Source organism: Oryctolagus cuniculus, chromosome 3, assembly GCF_051225735.1.
Source record: "Oryctolagus cuniculus isolate XC-2025 breed Fujian yellow rabbit chromosome 3, ASM5122573v1, whole genome shotgun sequence".
Classification (NCBI taxonomy): domain Eukaryota; kingdom Metazoa; phylum Chordata; class Mammalia; order Lagomorpha; family Leporidae; genus Oryctolagus; species Oryctolagus cuniculus.
This window is the reverse complement of record NC_142869.1, coordinates 79,428,864-79,446,775: the sequence shown is the minus strand read 5'-3', so window position 1 is coordinate 79,446,775 and position 17,912 is coordinate 79,428,864. Positions and strand designations below refer to the sequence as shown.

At 37.8% G+C, this 17,912-nt stretch overlaps 1 protein-coding gene across 3 annotated transcripts in view; it reads right to left on the bottom strand.

Moving 5' to 3' along the window:
• FAP (fibroblast activation protein alpha) overlaps positions 1-17,912 on the bottom strand; it is an 81,177-nt gene that overhangs the window by 17,062 nt on the left and 46,203 nt on the right. For all 3 annotated transcript variants that reach the window (XM_070071537.2, XM_089329116.1, XM_008258670.5), the window contains 8 exons: positions 15,293-15,397; positions 15,124-15,194; positions 12,520-12,573; positions 11,307-11,431; positions 6,995-7,042; positions 1,620-1,718; positions 1,079-1,148; positions 134-328 (listed from right to left, as the gene is read on the bottom strand). In XM_070071537.2, coding sequence (XP_069927638.1) covers positions 134-328; positions 1,079-1,148; positions 1,620-1,718; positions 6,995-7,042; positions 11,307-11,431; positions 12,520-12,573; positions 15,124-15,194; positions 15,293-15,397 — 767 coding nt within the window. The remainder of the gene's footprint in view (positions 1-133; positions 329-1,078; positions 1,149-1,619; positions 1,719-6,994; positions 7,043-11,306; positions 11,432-12,519; positions 12,574-15,123; positions 15,195-15,292; positions 15,398-17,912) is intronic.

Sequence of the window (17,912 nt, the reverse complement as noted above, 5' to 3'; positions counted from 1 at the left end):
TAAGATAAATGATAGCCAGACCAAGTTAAGAAAATATACAAAAAGAATTAAGTCACTAAGAACAGAGAAATGCAATGGCGATTGCATGATATTTCTTGCTTGCTGACATCTGTTTGAATGAGAAGATTCTCACCTGACAGCTGTAATCTGGTCCTCAACTTCATAAACACCCAACTTTCGATATACTGCGTACAAGAGCTTGTCACCTTGGAAAGCTGTGCCTCGGCCATCCACCAAGGCAATGACCATCCCTTCCTTGCTTGCGAGATAAGATATCCAATTAACAGCAAATACAGACCTCACACTCTGACTGCAGGGACCACCATACCTAAAGAAAAACAAGCACACATAAAAAGAGGAGTCTCTGATTGCTCTATATAACACAACTTCCCTTTCTGGCCTAGAATTGTCTCTAGTAATTCCCAGTACAATTACATGATAAAATTTCTGTAACAATGGCATTAGAACTGGCTCAAAATCAAGAGGAGACCAGGCTTTTCCCAGAGGTTTGCTATAAGGAAGTTGTTTTGGGACACAGCCTCTCCTATTCCCCAAAACGGATACATCTAGGGTTGGCATTTCAAGGAATATGTGTGGGTTTTTCGTCATTTCTGCCACCTGCCACTTGCTAAAAGCAGACATAAGATATACTAAAAAAATGCATGGTGTTTTAAGCAAATTGTGTGTAGGTCAGCACTGATTTTGGGTGTGATTCCACTAAATGTATTCCATTCCTTTATTTCATTTCTAACTCAATTACATAAGACGTTAAGATGATTTACAATATTTTTTTGGCTGCAATTTCTCTATCTCAAAGGTATTCTGACACATTCGGCAAATTGCCATACAAAGGAAATTCAGCACAGCAAATGCAAGCAAGTCCATCTAAAATCTCAAAACTTCCTCAATCTATTTTAAATAACCATATTTTATTTACTCTGATTAGTTGAGGAATATATAAAAACAGCATCAATAGGAACTGTTACCAAGGAGAATGGTTCATTCTATTTCATAAATGTGTATTTCATCCAACATATTTTCAGTAAATAGCTTTTACACCAAGGAAAATATTACATACACTTGAATTAGCAAGGGATACTTCTTTGATCTGTCAAATTGAGGAGGAAGGATCATCTTGTACCATAAAGCTTTGAAAACAAAGAAAAGGAGAATAATTTTCATTCCACAACACTCATGGCATAATTCATTTTCCTTAATAACAGTATATACCATAAAATCAATCCGTAACTAATCAACTGTAAGAACTGTAAATATATCTTAAATTTATCTTATTTGATAATTTTATGTCTAATTTATGAATGATCAGAAATCTTGAATTACTGTTCTAGAAGCACACATTCTAAAATTAAAATTGGATAAGCTCTTTTTTAAAAATGTCAGTGCTGAGAGGGAGCTGTGGAAAGTATAAGATCAACCATATTCACAAACATATTAAAGATATTTAGAAAACCTAAATATTATTACAGTGACATTGTATAGAATAAGACCCTGTGATACATCATAGGGTTTGGATTGTAATATGTGTGCTATAACATTTTTAAAAGCAAGAAAGTATTCAATTTCCTATTTATAAATGAGAAGTTTGAAAAATATCTTACTAATTTCATCCACTTCAAGCTTCTTAATTTCCTCTTTAGGCAGGTTGATATTTTTCAAAGCATTTTCCAATTCCTTGTTCTCTTCCAGGATTTTAATTTCTCAAAAAAAATAAAATGTTAATTTTAACCAACAGTATTTTCCTTAAAATTTCTTTCTCAAAATTCCTTTGGTATTAATATGGTTGAAATCATATAAGGCTTACTTAAGTAGATTCATTTTGACAAATATATTTTTAATCCAGCCCTTATAGCAGACATGGGGTATGAAGGACATCACTTTCAATCACTGTCTCCTAAACTGATCCTTATGGCATAGAAACACATTCTGAGGAGTGTCACAGGACCAATATTGCTTATTCAATCACATTTTCCAATCTTCAGCTGCTTTTTTTTTTTTTCAATTTAAAGCTCTGATCTGAGTAGCAGACATTTCTTTTTTTGTTTGTTGTTTTAAGGTTTATTTATTTATTAGAAAGGCAGAGTTATAGAAAGAGAGAGAGAGAGAGAAAGAGAGAGAGAAATCCGCAAGGGCTGGAGCTGGGCCCATCCGAAGCCAAGAGCCAGGAGCTTCTTCCAGTTCTCCCATGAGGATGCAGGGACTCAAAGACTTGGGCCATCCTCTACTGCTTTCCCAGGCCACAACAGAGAGCTAGATCAGAAGTGGAGTAGCTGGGACTTGAACTGGCGCCCATATGGGGTGCTGGCACTGCATGTGGCAGCTTTATCCACTTCTGCTATGCCACAGTGCCGGCCCCCAGAAATTTCTTTTAACATCTAATAACAATAGTAATAGAAATAAAATACATATTGCAGAGCCCTTAGATTTTAACAAATTATGGTTAGAAAATTAAAAAATTCTTAATACAGGCCAAATATTATTTCTGTGTTTTTTCTATTTTTTTCTTGTTTTGTCTTTTCTTGTTAGAATTGTTAATAAAGGATATTCCTTTTTTTTGTAATTGAACTACAGCATATAATTTTTTCCAAACACTTTCTCTCAAAGTTATCTTAGTAAACTTATATAAACAAAAACTATAGTTGCTTTCTGTCTTATACCTGTAAAATATTTTTAAAGCTATTGCTTATACTTTAACTCAGTTATGTTTCAAACTTGAATCTTTGAAACTGAAAAAAATCTATTGATCTTTTGAATACTGTAAGTTGGTGATTCATAGAAATAGGTTTCCAGCAATAGAGGGCTTTCTACAAGTTTATTTTGAACAGGGATTAACACCAGCATCTTCCAGAGAAAAGTTATTCTTTCATGTAATAAGTGGAGCTTGTAGCTTTGGTTTTTTAAAGTTCTAGATGACTTGTGAGATTCCGGCAACTGCTACAAAATACCTCCCGTGGATTTCTTGTTTTTATGCCCTTTTGAAAAAGTGGTCCCAGATGATAGGGAACTACAGACTTGGAACTACAGAAAGTTTGCCAAACTACTTCTCTTGTAACTCTCAGTTTTCATACACTCGTGACATTTTGCTCCAACACATTATATTTAATCTCGGCGTAAATTGAGATGTTTTCAGTATGATTTGTAAAAGATACATAATAAATTTTATTTTAACTTTCAGTAAGCCATCAAGGAAGAAATGCTTGTGAATCCTTAAACGTTAAAACCCCCAAAACAATGACTCTAAGTAATTAGAGTCACACTTCGTGGTCCTTGTGTGTGTTCTGGATGTGAAGCTGTCACACACAGGGAATCCTGTGTGGAGTAAGCAGACAGAATGCCTGATGTATTGATTATTTTTATTTTTATTATTTCTTCATTGATGGGTTATTTTTATACTTATTATTTTTAATATTTTACCACAAATACTGGAAGTTGGAGACAATATTACAGGTGTGAACATGTTTTTATAACTTTGGACTACTCCATGCTGTTCTTAGCCATTGAACATTTCTGGTGCATGACTTAATGAAATGCCAAATGTAATTCAAAAGCTTACTAATGCTTCTACAATCCAGAGTTACATTTTTATGGAGAGAAGGGGACAATTTTCCCACGTCTTGTAGCACAAATGGAATTTCACAGGGCTTTGGGGAGAGTAAGTGGTAGCCACTGGATTTATTGATGGGATTTTGCATTAAATGCTTATAACATGGCAATGGGTGGTCCAGTTCAGAATGCACTCTTTTCTTCACTTATAATTGCATTCTCAGTACCCACTGTACTCAGTAGCTAGTATTTGACATGTAGCACATGTTCCATATGTTTTTGTGTCTATGCTAGGATGTGATCAAATTGTAAGAATGGCAGGTTTTACATTTGACTTTTGTTTAAATCTATTAAAATGTTATCTTGCTTATAAATTAAATTGCATGCAAAATATGTGGGAAAGTTGATAGATGAGTTCACTCAGTCAATCTATTAATTTTAATAGGGACTTGCTATGCCTGAAGAAACTAAGCCTCAGTTGGGGCTTTAAAGCCCAATGCCAACCCTTTTGGGTTTCTACAGTAGCTGATTCAAGAAGCATCCATCATTTGCAAATGACCCGTTCCTTCCTTGCAGGGGAAATAAAGCCATTGCTCTGTCTTCCATAATGTCTACAAATTTTCATACAGTTACCCACCTCTAAAAATTTCTTCATTCTCTCTGATCAACAACGCAATAATTTAATCCTCTCATCTGTCTCTGGACTCTCTACCCTCCCAAATTCTCAGGGATCTCTTTATTTCCCTCTATGTCTTCAATCCCTTTTGTCTGCCAATTTCTTCCATACTCAAGTGTTTCTCATTTTTCAAAAATTAAAACTTCGTCAGTACCTTACCATCATCATTCTATCTTTTCAAGCTCTACCACTAACCATAGACAGACCTACTTAAGTTTGCAAAAAGATAACTAAAAGAAGAAAGAACTTCAATCTGTCTTCCATCTCCACAGCTTTACCAAAACTGCTCCGGTTAAGGTAATGCCAAACTCCCTCGTGCAAAGTTCATTAACTGAGAGGCAGTTTTCTTTCATTCTCCACAGCATTTGACAGAATTAAAAAATTCTCCTCAAGATCTCCTTCCCTGCATTCTATGAAATCATAATCTCAAGTTCCCTCTCCTTCTATTCAATCTATCTCTTTGACAGGCTCACACATTTTTCTTTGTCCATTTCTCAAGTGTTGGTGGTCCATACACTTTTGTTCTAGGTACACTCTAACTCAACCCACCCTAATTTTTCCCACTTTGCTGACCTCACCCATTTCCAAGCCCTTAGTCACTGTGCATTCTATAAAAATAATGTCCTATTGATTGTCATCATCAGTACAAACTGATCCTCAGACATCAGCATAAAAAAACTACATTCCTCTAGGACATATCCACTTGAATAATCTACCAATACCTCAAACTCAACATTTGAAACAAAATTCATCATTTCTCCCCCTACATCACCTGGTTTCCACAGTAAATCCTCTTTTTCAATAAACAGCATTAATATCAATTTGTATGAGCAAATCCACCATCTAAACAGCATCAATCCCTTCTTCATATGCTTGAGTCTCAGGGTTGATGTGGCTATCATTAGGGAACTGTTCCCAAACTTAAAATCCCAGAGGAGGTGTTCTTTCTAATATGTTTTTATGGTTTCTGTTTCTTCCCCATCTGAGAACTTCACCCTATTTACCCTACACAACTGCCTATTCAGACATTTGCTCTCTCCATGATCTATAATCTAGAGGCCAAAAACAATGCCTAAACTGGTATCCATTGTTTCTAGAACTAGTATCTAGCACAATGTTTTGCTTAATGTGGGAGGTGCTCAATAAATATTTGTTGAGTAAAAATTTTTGCTGCTGAATACAATGTAAAATAGCCTTAAAAATCCTAAAAATAAATGAAGACACTGTATCTACTCTAAAATAGCAGCTGGATATTTACTGAAACTACAGATTCCCAAACACAATCTTAGTTATATACAATTAGAATATTTGGAGAGAGGCTGTGAATCTGTATTTATTATAAATACATCAGAAGAATTTTATAATTAAGCAAGTTTGCAGAACTATGTTCTAGAAGCATTTGAATTGTATTGCTTAAGTAAGAAAATCTGTCAACACATATGGTATACATGAGAGTGATATGAAGATTACGTATTTTGTAAGTATTACATGAAGTAATGAATCTTTGAAAGCAGTAAGAGATTGATGCTGTTGGGAATATAACAAAGATATTAAAAAATTAGAGATTCATACCATGGGAAAAGGAAGCTGATTTTTATTTTGCAGTCATGATAAAATGGGAATTATGCATCCATGTTTACCTCCATTATAACAAAAACTTATGGATTGAAAGTAGTATTGCACTAAAACTTTTCCTACTGAAAGTTGAAATGAGTCAGATTAAGAAATGTAACTTGCTATTCTTAAAACTATTTCATTATTAGACAGACTTCAAAAAAAACTTCAAAATGAAACTAAATTCACAGTCCCATTATTATAATGCCTATTCTGACTGGGGCTCCTGAACTGATTGTTTTTCTTCAGGACTTTATTTTCACCTATATTTGAGCCATTGAGCTGAAAGCCAAACTAATCCCAAAGCCATCTCCTGACTTGTCACCAAAGTGATCATGGACAATCACATGCATTATTAGTGCTGAAGGAAGTGGCATCCGCTTGTCCCTCATTGTCCCTGATTTCCAACAACTCTAACCCTATAATGTTGTTTAATGGTAAATCTAAAGATAATGAAGAACCATCAGGAAGAGTATCTGAGCAATTACACACTTGGATAACTCTGTTGAGAGCAAAAACGGTCATCTTTGAGCTGTGAATGATTTTGAACCAATATCACAAATTCAGGCTAGAGGAGGACTGTCTTGATAGCAGTTGAAAATGAAAAGAGCCTCCAAATTTCAGGGCTTTCATACGTGGCAACAATGTGATGTAGCTGTTAAAAAAAAAAAAAAAGCTAGGGTGATAGTCACCTTCTGCTCTGAACAGAACTAGAGAAGTTTCCTAGAATTTGTCTCCAGTTTGTAATGCTATAAAACAAAACAACAAAACAACAACAGCACCCCTACAAAACCCTTCTCCCCAAACAAGAATGCTTTTACAAGAGGGATGTTTTATTGAATATGCTATTTCTTTCTGATTCTAATTTTCTTTGCTTTTAAAAGCTAGTTGCGGGAGATAGAATTAATCCCTGTGATATAATCCATCTGAGTAATGCTAGGTTACTACTGCAAAAATCATTACAATTCTGTGATCAGGGTTGACCCAAATACCATTCAAATCTGTTTAACAATAAAGTGTGCGGTAAGAGATTTCACCGCAGTCCCCCTTGTTGATGTGGGGACACTGTTGTGCTTCCTCTAGTAGCTCATCTCCATGACATCAGAATGTCTTTAGACAAGACAGCAGCAGGGGAGTGAGTACCTTGATCGGTGTGGCCATCATGAAGGGTGGAAATGGGGAGACCTGGACCTGTGGGCAGGAATGAAGAAAACCTGGGTTAGTGTCAAAGTAACAGGGAGTTCTAACAGACTGCTGATAGCATTCATGATTAGGGTCAAGTCCAAAGACACTTTTAATCATGTAGCTATTTTTCCCATAGAGAAGTAACATCATTTTTAAGTTACATTTAAACAACACATGAAATCAGAGCCGAGTAAAAGAACAGATGCGAGAAGCATTGCATGCACTCTTTGCCCAGAGGAATCCTGAGTGGTTAAGACATAATTGTACAACAAGGGGCCCCACAAGTTACAGGGACAGTAGCCCTGTGCACAGGAAAATCTCATGCTGTCCTGGGCCAGTCTTAGTTGTGTCTTTATTATCAAACAGCCTTCCCCCAGACTGTATTTTGAATCTGGATTTTTGGTTCATTGTTCATTTTATTTTGGTGGGTAAAATCCACGTTTTTTTTTTCTCCTCCTTTTTTTCCCAAGTAATTAATACATGTAGAAGAAGTACATTTATATAGAATATGATTTCTTTTCAAATATGTGGCAGTCAGTCATGTTCCAGGGGAAACAGACTCAGACAGAGGCTTGTGAAATTTGTGCACCTGAAAATTATGGTGGTGGTGATGGGGAGTGGGTGTTACTGAGAGGGTTTCTTTTTCTTTTTCTTTTTCTTTTTTTTCTTTTTTTTTTTTTTTTACAGGCAGAGTGGACAGTGAGAGAGAGAGAGAGAGAGAGAGAGAGAGAGAAAGGTCTTCCTTTTGCCGTTGGTTCACCCTCCAATGGCCGCCAGGGCCGGCCTGCAGCCAGCACACCACGCCTATCCGAAGGCAGGAGCCAGGAGCCAGGAGCCAGGAGCCAGGTGCTTTTCCTGGTCTCCCATGTGGGTGCAGGGCCCAAGCACCTGGGCCATCCTCCACTGCACTCCCGGGCCACAGCAGAGAGCTGGCCTGGAAGAGGGGCAACCGGGACAGAATCCAGTGCCCCGACCAGGACTAGAACCCAGTGTGCCAGCGCCGCTAGGCAGAGGATTAGCCTATTGAGCTGCAGCGCCGGCCACTGAGTGGGTTTCAACACTATCATTATAGACCCCAACCAACTCCGTGGGGAGCTCTAGAATTGCATGGTGTACAGAATTGCTGGCACTAGGGTGACACAGCAGGTTTCTATCCCCTAGGGGAGCAGTCACTAGATGTGGCCTGGAACAAGAGCCATCTCCAGAGGGGCTGTCAGCCACCAACACCCTCAGGAGCAGGAGGAAAGAGTGAATCTGTCTGGAAGATGAGTGGGTCTGTCTGGCATACTCTCCATTAAGAATCCCAATATAGAATTCAGCTTCCCTGTGCAGGAACTGGCCATTTTAAACAAGATCTACAGATAATTAAGCACTAATTATTTACCATTTCCTTGAACTACAGAATCAGTAACTCCCAGAAATTTATTTTAAAGGAAAAATTTGCTCCAGTAGTCAATGAATTATGAGCAATGCATGTGGAGAACCAGTGTTAGAGGTTCATTTGCCATCCCCGCTGCTTGTTTCCTGCTGTGTGGAAGGAACACCTTAAGAATATCATCCTTAGCCCTTTGCAAAGCAGAAGAGAGATGACTTTCTGGGTGAGTCTGAGGAGGCCTGGGTATGAGTAGCTCCTTCTGTCTTGCTCTGCCTGCAGACAGCATGGTTTTGATCTGTTCCTCAGTGCTGCAAGAATGAGAGTTCTGGGCCTCACAGCAGAAGCCCATCGCTGTTCACTTGTACCCATACTTGTGTGAGTAATTGTAATTTGGGGGTACAAGTTTAGGAAACCACACACCCTGGCCACATTTTCCAAGCAGCTGCTATAAGTAATAAAGGTGATTTTCTACATTCTGCCTGAATCCTCAGTAAAACCTGGGAATGGGAAAAGAGAGCCTTTTTTTTTTTTTACATCAGAATCTCCCCAAAATGAAGTTTTGTGTGAGATCTCAGAATGTTATAGAATACAGTTGCAGAGATTTTCATTTGAGTCAATGTTTCTTTCACATTCTCAGAAGGGACAAGCACGCACATTCCATCTTTTGGCCAGAGTGTAAGGAAACAAGGCATGGACCTAAATTTCTAGATGCTAATCAATCAGCATCTACCTGATAGATTTTCATGGGTGCACAGTTCAATTAACGAAAACCTGCATATCTTTTCTGCCTAAACTATAATGCAAACCAAGGACTGACAGCTCTTGATGCAGTGACCCACGGATGGTCTTAATGACCTAATTATCAAATGTCTAGTATTTCTGCTTTGCCTTGCTTTGTTCCATCAGCACCATCAATATGCTTTCACCCATTTTAATCCTGTCATCTGGGACTTACCATCCCTCTAGAGAGTTTGAAGTTACATAATGAGGCTTTACTCTTAGTCCTAAAGGGAAAGATTTCAAGGTTTTTCCTATGATGGCGCAGTGACTCATTTTACTGGAGCTTCAAAAACACCAGACGATGTGATGCTTCCCACACAGTATATTTTTTGCTAAATGGGAAATTACCATACTGCCGAGGAAGAGTGAGTGGTGGAAAAGTCAGGCGATTCAAGTTCCAGAAAGGACTCTTGCACCAACTTTTGATGAGAGTTTAGTCTTTGATTCCAAATCTCTTCAGTGGACACTTAGGCTGAAGTAAATATTAGGAAGACAAAGTGGTGTAAAATGTGGCTGAATGCTTACCCAAAATGTTAAAGCATTATACCAAGGCAGAATGCATATAAATATAAATGCATGTATGTAAGTGTAGTGTCACTGAAGACTTTACCAGTAAATAATCTGCCTAAGACAAGTTTTTGGTAGACTTTTCCAAAGATAGCATGGTTTTGACACTTTCTGACACCAATGTATACTCTGCAAACATTGAATGTCTATTATGTATTAGACATTCTTCTTTGCCTTTGAATACAAAGGTTAAAAGAAAGCAGAGTAAGATAAGCAGATGACTCAGTATGGTGGTGCAAAGATACTATGTGCCTGGCATGTAAGCTTTCAGTATATGTTGCATAAATACTTAGCTTGGGTTGAAAAATGTTGCACACAACTTGAGAGGGACATTTAATGTATACCTTTAAATGCCTTAACTACAATCAGCACATATGGTCATGAACAACAATCTCTTGACATTTCAAAGATTCCACTGACCAAACATTTTATGAAAGTGTTATTTCAAACTGATGTCTTGTGCCATCTTGAAGGGAGCATTTGGGTTAAAATGCTTGTTCATGTTCACATACTCAAATGAGCTGTGGCGTGGGTTCTGGGGCCAAGTGCCTGTACTGAGGGAAGTGGCACAGCAGGGTGACTTTCGTTCTGATTCCCTTAACAGGCACCTGAGTAAGGGGCCTAAGGGGCCTAACCAGTCAAAGGCTTCACTTGTTCTCTACCAGAAACAAGAGGGGGCCGTGCATTTTGCAGGAACTCCACCCCACACCCTCAATCAGATGACCAGCTGGGAGAAGGATACAAGGTTGGAGAATCAGAGATACCCAAAGTCAGTTTCCAAAATCCCTGGGCTGCCTGTCAATCTATCGTGATCTCTTAACCTGTTTTATTGTTTGCCACTTGTTTAAGATGAAATCTTGTGTTTAAAGTTATTCAGCTAGAAATAGTCCTGATTTGTACACACAGCCTAAAATACCAGGAAATGTATATTTTATTTTCTATGATTTTGTAAATATATTACGAATTATGATGTTTTCCTAATATAGAGAAGACACCTTCAGTGATAAAAATTAACTTTCTATCTGCACTGGAACTATAGTTTGAAGAATGGTTTGGTCTCCAAGTAGGGAAATCTCAGGATTCTAGGCCAGTGTTCTTTCCTCTGGCTGTAGGAGTTTGACATTTCTCTGGGCACACGAGGCCAAAGTCCAGCAATTGTTTAGCAGAGAAAGGCTTCTTTTTACGATGTTGCTGGAGTGCTGCCGTAGATAGCTGGTAGAATGCGTGTGCATGCAACGTCATGGTCCTGTGGAACGTGGTGGTTAAGAGCACAGGATGTAGAGGAAACAGACATTTGCTTCCATCCCTGCTGATGCTTATCAGCAGTGTGGACCTCTGGCAAGTTACTCTGTTTTCTCAACTGCAAAAAAAGCAGGGATGACAGTATCTTCCTTTCCTTTTTTATATAACTATTAGATAAGAAATGATCCTTACATATAAGAAGCGCTCAATAACCTGTAGGTGGGAATTAATCATCTAGACAGTGGTGCCAAGGACGATGACCATGGCAGTGGAGATGTTACTGCTTGCATTAGGTCCATCACCTACCGTAGCAGATGAGTGCATAGTACTTGGCGTAGTCGCTGAAACTTGCTGTGTAATATTGGCACCTTTCTTTCCTTAGATGGCAAGTAACACACTTCTTTCTTGGAGGATAGCTTCCAATGCTAATTCTAGAGGCAAATGAAAATAAAGCTACGCTGAAATTTTTGAGATTGTATTTATCAAAATGTACTACTCTATGGAAAGTGACTAATTTACATATTGACATCAAACCCACACTATTTTTCTGTTGCCAATATAATTTAAAGTAAAGGGGAATCGCAGTATTTTGATGTAAGTTGATTTTTAATCCATTTTTGCCTGAATAGGCACAAATCTTAAGGGAGGAGCCCTCTGTAGTTTTCCTAGGGTAGGAGAAATAGCTAACACCTCCAGTGGGAACACAGTAGTCAATTTCAGTAACCAGTAATCTCTTCCTTGACAAGGTGGTTGGAAATGCATAGTCCCTCATCTTCCCATCTCTCTCTTTTTAATCCGACAGCAAAACATGCAAGGAAAATCTAGCAGCAGCATCAGGAAACGGGTCCCTGTTCTTATCACTTATCTTGAAAGGGAAATTAATACTAAGCAAACTTGAAATAGAAACCACAGTTCTAAGTTCCTCCTGTACCTCTCATTCTTTTTAGCAGAAAATTTGGGCTCACGGGGGCTCAGCCTGAGAATGCTGGTGTTTTGACTATGCCTTGGGAATGGCAGCAGGTAGTCAGGGACACGGCAGGGTCCAAGATAGATTTTCCCTACCAGATAGGTAAGATCATGATCCAGGAGGAAACAGAGGAGTATGATGGAGGGATTATGTCCTCTGTTGTGGGTAGTATTCCTGTTCATACTTTGGTGTGATGCTGAAATGTTAGAGAAGCAACTAATGTTTCTTAAATAAACAAATGTACTCAATAATCTCTAAGTTTTGTTGAAGAAATTAGCACCATCTAAATAGTGTTCAGTAATTATATCAACATTGCAATTCTCTGTTTTATTCTTTTGAAAACAAATATTTTGTGTAGACCAGCATTTTGGGAGTGTGCATTTTTTGACACTGAGGTAGTATGTAATATTCTCTGAATACTTTATCTTGATTAATGAATCATTTTTATTACATTTTCACTGGTGAAAATATTCTACATCTCCTGAGATATTATGGCATGCTTGATTCAAGCATCTTTCTATCTGAATGCCATAATGAATTGTCATAGATTACCTGTAGATATTTCTTCTTCCAGGGTAGCCTTCAAATTCGTTGCTAGAATAAAACCTGAGAAGATATTCAGAAATTATTAAGTATTGATGTTTAAATAATAATAGAATTATTAGAACTTATGTTAGTATAGCAAATAATATAGGTAAGCATTAATCTAATGAATACACTTATTGGAACTTATGTACATAAATCACTACTTTCATAACTTCATTTTGGGTAATTTATTCTGAATTCCTAAACAATAGAGAAAGTTAAAATTATGCTTAGCAGCTTAAAAAATTTTAAGTATACTTTGATTCATTAATAATGAACCAGAATATAAACTAAAAGTTTTAATTAATATCCCACCTTTTTTTCCATGATTATTACTAGTGTATTCATTTTACTTTGTTAATTTTGTTTTTGATTCTGAACACAATTTGAATTTATTTTACTGATACCCTGATAGTAGATAAGTTTGCTATATCAGGGAATCTCACCCACACTGGATATCACACAAAGGGGGTATTGATGTACCCAGATACACATCAAATTATGACAATGTACTTGTTACTTAGTTATGCAGGTACCAGTTCTAACCTTTTTTAAATCAGTTCAGTGATATGATTTTCACTCCCCTGTGAGTTCATCTGAATCTAGCAATATAACTATCTTTTGTTCTTAGAAATGGCATAATAGAATGTCAAAAAGTTTGGGATCACAGTGCTTGCTTTAAGCCTCAGGCTGCTTCCATAGCTCAGGTAAATCTACATCCTTAATGTCATAAAAACTTTGTAAGGCTGTAGCAAAAAAGAAGAAGCAGTAGAACACACCTCATTCTTAGCATCAAATTCATCTTTTCTGCTAGTATATTTCTACATGTCTTTACTAGCTTCACATGGTTGCAATCATCACTTTCACACATCATTGCAAATACCTGTGACTAAACAACCACGTATCTTCTCCAAACAGCCCCCCCCCCCAGCTCTCTTATCATGTGGCAGTTTCCCCAATGTCTTTAGCTCAGACACGGCTGCAGAGTCCACATTCCCTCTTTCCAGTAACTCAACTCCTGCTCAAGCACCATCTGGCCTTACCATCTACCCTTTTCTTGAATTCTGTGTCAGGCACTGTGCCAAGTGCTAAGCATGCCAAAGAGAAGGAAGCATAATCTTGGCCCTGGTTTATACTTCATTGCCACTTTTCCAGGGATGGTTTCTGTCACCTTGGACCTCCATTATGACCACGGTTTGGTCTGCTGCCTTACTCTTCCCTACCTCCTGAACAAGCTAGGCCTGAAATCAATCTCCCACATGTTTTCATCTTCTCATTCTCTTTACTCTGAAGATTCTTAAAATCTGAGAGAGAGTGACAGAAAGAGAGAGTGTGGGTAGGTGGGGGTTGGGGTTGGGGGAGAACACTCCCATCAGCTGGTTCACTCCCCAAACCCAAATGCCACCACTGCCAGAGCTGGGCTGGTTTGCACTAAAGTCAGGAGATGGGAACTCAATACAAGACTCTCATGTGGATGGCAGAAACCCAGCTACCTGGGAAAGAAACTGGAACCAGGAGTCAGAGCATGAAATTGAACTCCAATGGGGGACATGGGAATCTTAGCTGGAATCTTAATTTCTAGACTGATTGCTTAACTGGAGAAATTTTAATGGCAGCTGCACAGAATGTTCAAGTTCCTGGGCCATGATACAAAGAATTCCACAGATTGGCAAAAGGTTTGTGACAGGTTTTGTCCAGTGAGCTTTGAATGATCTACCCCTTTTGCTCCTAGAATTCCAGTGAATGGCAGTCAAATTACAAGCTCAAAGATGACATCCCTGGATTCAGCCTGCATTTGAAGAAAAAGGAGATCTGTATTCTTGATTAGTGTAGTTTTATCATAGCAATTATTTTCTTTTTTCTTTTCTTTTTTTTTTTTTTTTGACAGGCAGAGTGGATAGTGAGAGAGAGAGAGACAGGAAGAAAGGTCTTCCTTCATAGCAATTATTTTAAGCTGGTTTATTTAGACAATACATGTATATGTTGGAATGAAAGGAAAGAACTGGAAGAAAGGAGTTCTGTGTCAAGGTTAATAAGAACCTTAGGTTTAACGTGTTTTAGATTGGAATCCTAGTCTGCCACTAATTGTGTGGTCTTCAGCCAAATTGATTAAATTTTCTGAATATCAATTTTCTCATCTGTAAACGTAAGGTAATCATTTATATTTTACAGTATCTGGTGCATAGTAACTACTCAATAAATGATAGCTGTCACAGATAATAATCTTATATAACAGTGAACACTATAAAATATTCTCCATGGAGTTTTGAAGCTTGTTCATTGCTTCAAGTGCTGAAAAGTAAAGTTTCGCTCTAGAACCAGCTATTGTTTAATAATTTTATACTTCTATATATTATCCATCAAATATCAGAAGGGAAATATCCAACCACTGAATTTTCTATACAGAATGAAATCATGTTAATAATTAAAGAATGTGCTTTTTTACTGAAATTATAGCTGCCTGAACTAAACTACAAAAACACTTTTAACTAAAACAGTGCGGTATCATTTGTACGTCCATTGGAGCTAATTAAAACCTGAATGGTGCATCCCGCGTGGTGTAATACTTACAGTGAATCCTGTGTTACTCTGAATATATTTATGGCCTCCCACTTGCCACTTGTAATTTGAATAGCATTTTCCTATAAAAAGACAAACATTATGTTGTGTGAAGCTGAGCGTTATTTGAGCAACCTCAAGTGAATGATCTTTGAGGAGATAAATCTTGGAAGGAACGTACCACAGTGTCTTTGATATAGTGAATATGTTTGTAGCCATCCTTGTCGCTAAATATTTTGTAGTATGAAATGGCATCATAGCTGAAAACTGGTGTTGAAACAAAGAACTGAAAGAAATTAACAGGGGTTATAGTTAAATGACAAACTGAACTAAAACCATAACTTTTTAAAGCAACGTCTGGTCATGCGTATGGGAATCAGAATGCTTGGCTTCCCAGTTTTCCGTCACTCACATCTGAAACCGCATTCTTTTTTATAGGCAGCTTTTCTAGTGAGTCTAAGAAGGACTTTCACATTCCAAGTACTGTGTGCTTGTGACTGCATACCCCTGGATTTATTATGTTCAATTTGACTGAATTTCTATGTGCTGCAATTGTACAGTTTGAAACAGAGCGTTAAAGTTGGGGGAAAAAAGTTCTGGTGTTCTGCACATTAGGATGACAATTAAAGTTCCTAACAATGCAGCATACTCTTAGATTTCAAAATAGCTGGAATAGAACATTTTGAATGTTTCATTACAAAGAAACCATAAATTTTTGAGCTGATGCATATGGTTATCACCCTGATCTGATCATTTCACAAGGCTTGCATATATCAAGTCTTCACTTTGTACCCCATAAATATGGACAATTATGTGTCAATTTGAAAAGAGAACCCTCAAAGGCCAAGTTTTTTTTATAGGAATCACAACTTGTCGATATTTAACTAAAGCAGATTTTAAAATGAGGTATTTGACAACGAGTGACTTTCATTAGGGCTGAAAGTGCTTTTAATTTTTGATTTGTCTGATGTCAAGCCCCTCATGGCAAGCATTCAATACGGACATTTAAATGATGGAGGGCTTCTGGATTTGAGAGGAAAATGTTACCCGAGATGAAGGAGCTTGACTCCCTCAGCTCCCTCTGCCCACTGACCTCATTATCTCACTCTGGCTTTCTCCAGGGTGTGCTGCTGGATGCCTTCTGGGGCCCACTTAGTGCTAAGGTACTGGGCACTCGATAGCATGCCTTAGAACTAAACAAGCCCCATCCAACATTTCAATGGTACAGATAATTGAAAGTCTGCAAATGTCTTTACGCAAAATTTTGGAGACTAGTGTCATGTTTCTCCCACTTAAAATAAATAATAAATTGACTTGTCTTTTAAAATTACCTACTTCTTATTTTGTTTCCTGAGTATTGTTTGGTGAAATTATAGCAACTTGTAAAATAATCAAATAAGGAAAGAGCTTCTTTGCATCATGCAGATATGATATTCGCACAAATCAAGTAAAACCAGTTCTCTCTAGCTGGTGTTCCTACATGGGATAGTGGACCAACATGTTCAGCTCTACACTGAGCCCATTATTATGCTGAGACTGAGACAGAGACAGAGAGAGAGACCCATTCTTGAACAAGAAGCGAGCAGGGGTCACTGCAGACTTCTTTAATGGCTCCACATCTGATCCGATCATTGTGGCCTTTTTGATTAAATCGATCATTATTTCCCTTAAAAAGATTACGTTTGTATGACATTAAAATGCAATTTCTTTGATGTAGTATTTGTAATGGGCTGGATAGTGTCCTCCCACCCCTAATTCACTTCCACTCAGAATCTCAGAATGTGACCCTCTTTGGAAAGAGAAGCTCTGCTGATTGAATCAAGGCAAGAACTGAAGATACCATCCTACTGGATAAAGATGAGCCCTAAACCCAGTGACTGGTGTCCTCCTAAGCAGAAGAGAGGAGAGAAGGAGACACAGGGAAAAAGAATGAAAGCACGTGATGATAGAAGCAGGGATTAGAGTGCTGTAGCTGCAAACCAAGGAATGCCAAAGATTGCCGGAAGCTAGCTGAAAAGGGAAGAGGCAAAGAAGGTTTTATTTTTTTTTTTCCTCCTGGAGCCTTCAGGGGGAGGCTGAGCCTGCTAACACCTGGATTTCAGACTTCTGGCCTTCAGAACGGTGAAATAATGTGTATTTATTCTTTTATGCATCTGAATTTGTGGTAATTTGTGACAGCAGTCATAGGAAACTAATAAAGTGTCTCAAGCTTATCACATTGACACAGGTTGAATAAATCTGTTAAATTAAATAATCAGGAGGTAATTATCCTCCATACTTTGAGTTCCTATATAACGAAGCACAACCTCATTTAGTATGTAAAAAACCCTGAAAACTAATTTAGGAGCATAACAAACAGCACAGATTCAGTGGATCACAGGCAAAGTCATCATACATGCCCAAGCAAGCCAAATATCTCATCACAAAGGCAGACTCCTAGCTGAAGTCAGTCAGGTGATCTCTGGGGGTTGCTTTGGTGTTTGCCCTGTAAAAGCTGGCTGCTCAAGTTGCTCTCTGTACTTGTGGGATTAAGGCTGCCTGATTGATGAATTATTCTTCGCCCAAATAAACTCAGTGTAATTGAATGCATCTAAAGTTATTCTTTTGGCAAGTCTTTAACAAAATGAAAAATAGAATAGAGAAACTGCTGTCTCCCAATGTGATCTCTTAATTAGATTATTTAATAATAAGACCGACCTTGGAAGGATTCCATGTACTGAGATCCAGGTATCTAAGTGAAATTAAGAACCAAGGGGACTCAAAGTAGGGAATTCTGATTTTCAAATTTGTAGATGGAATTT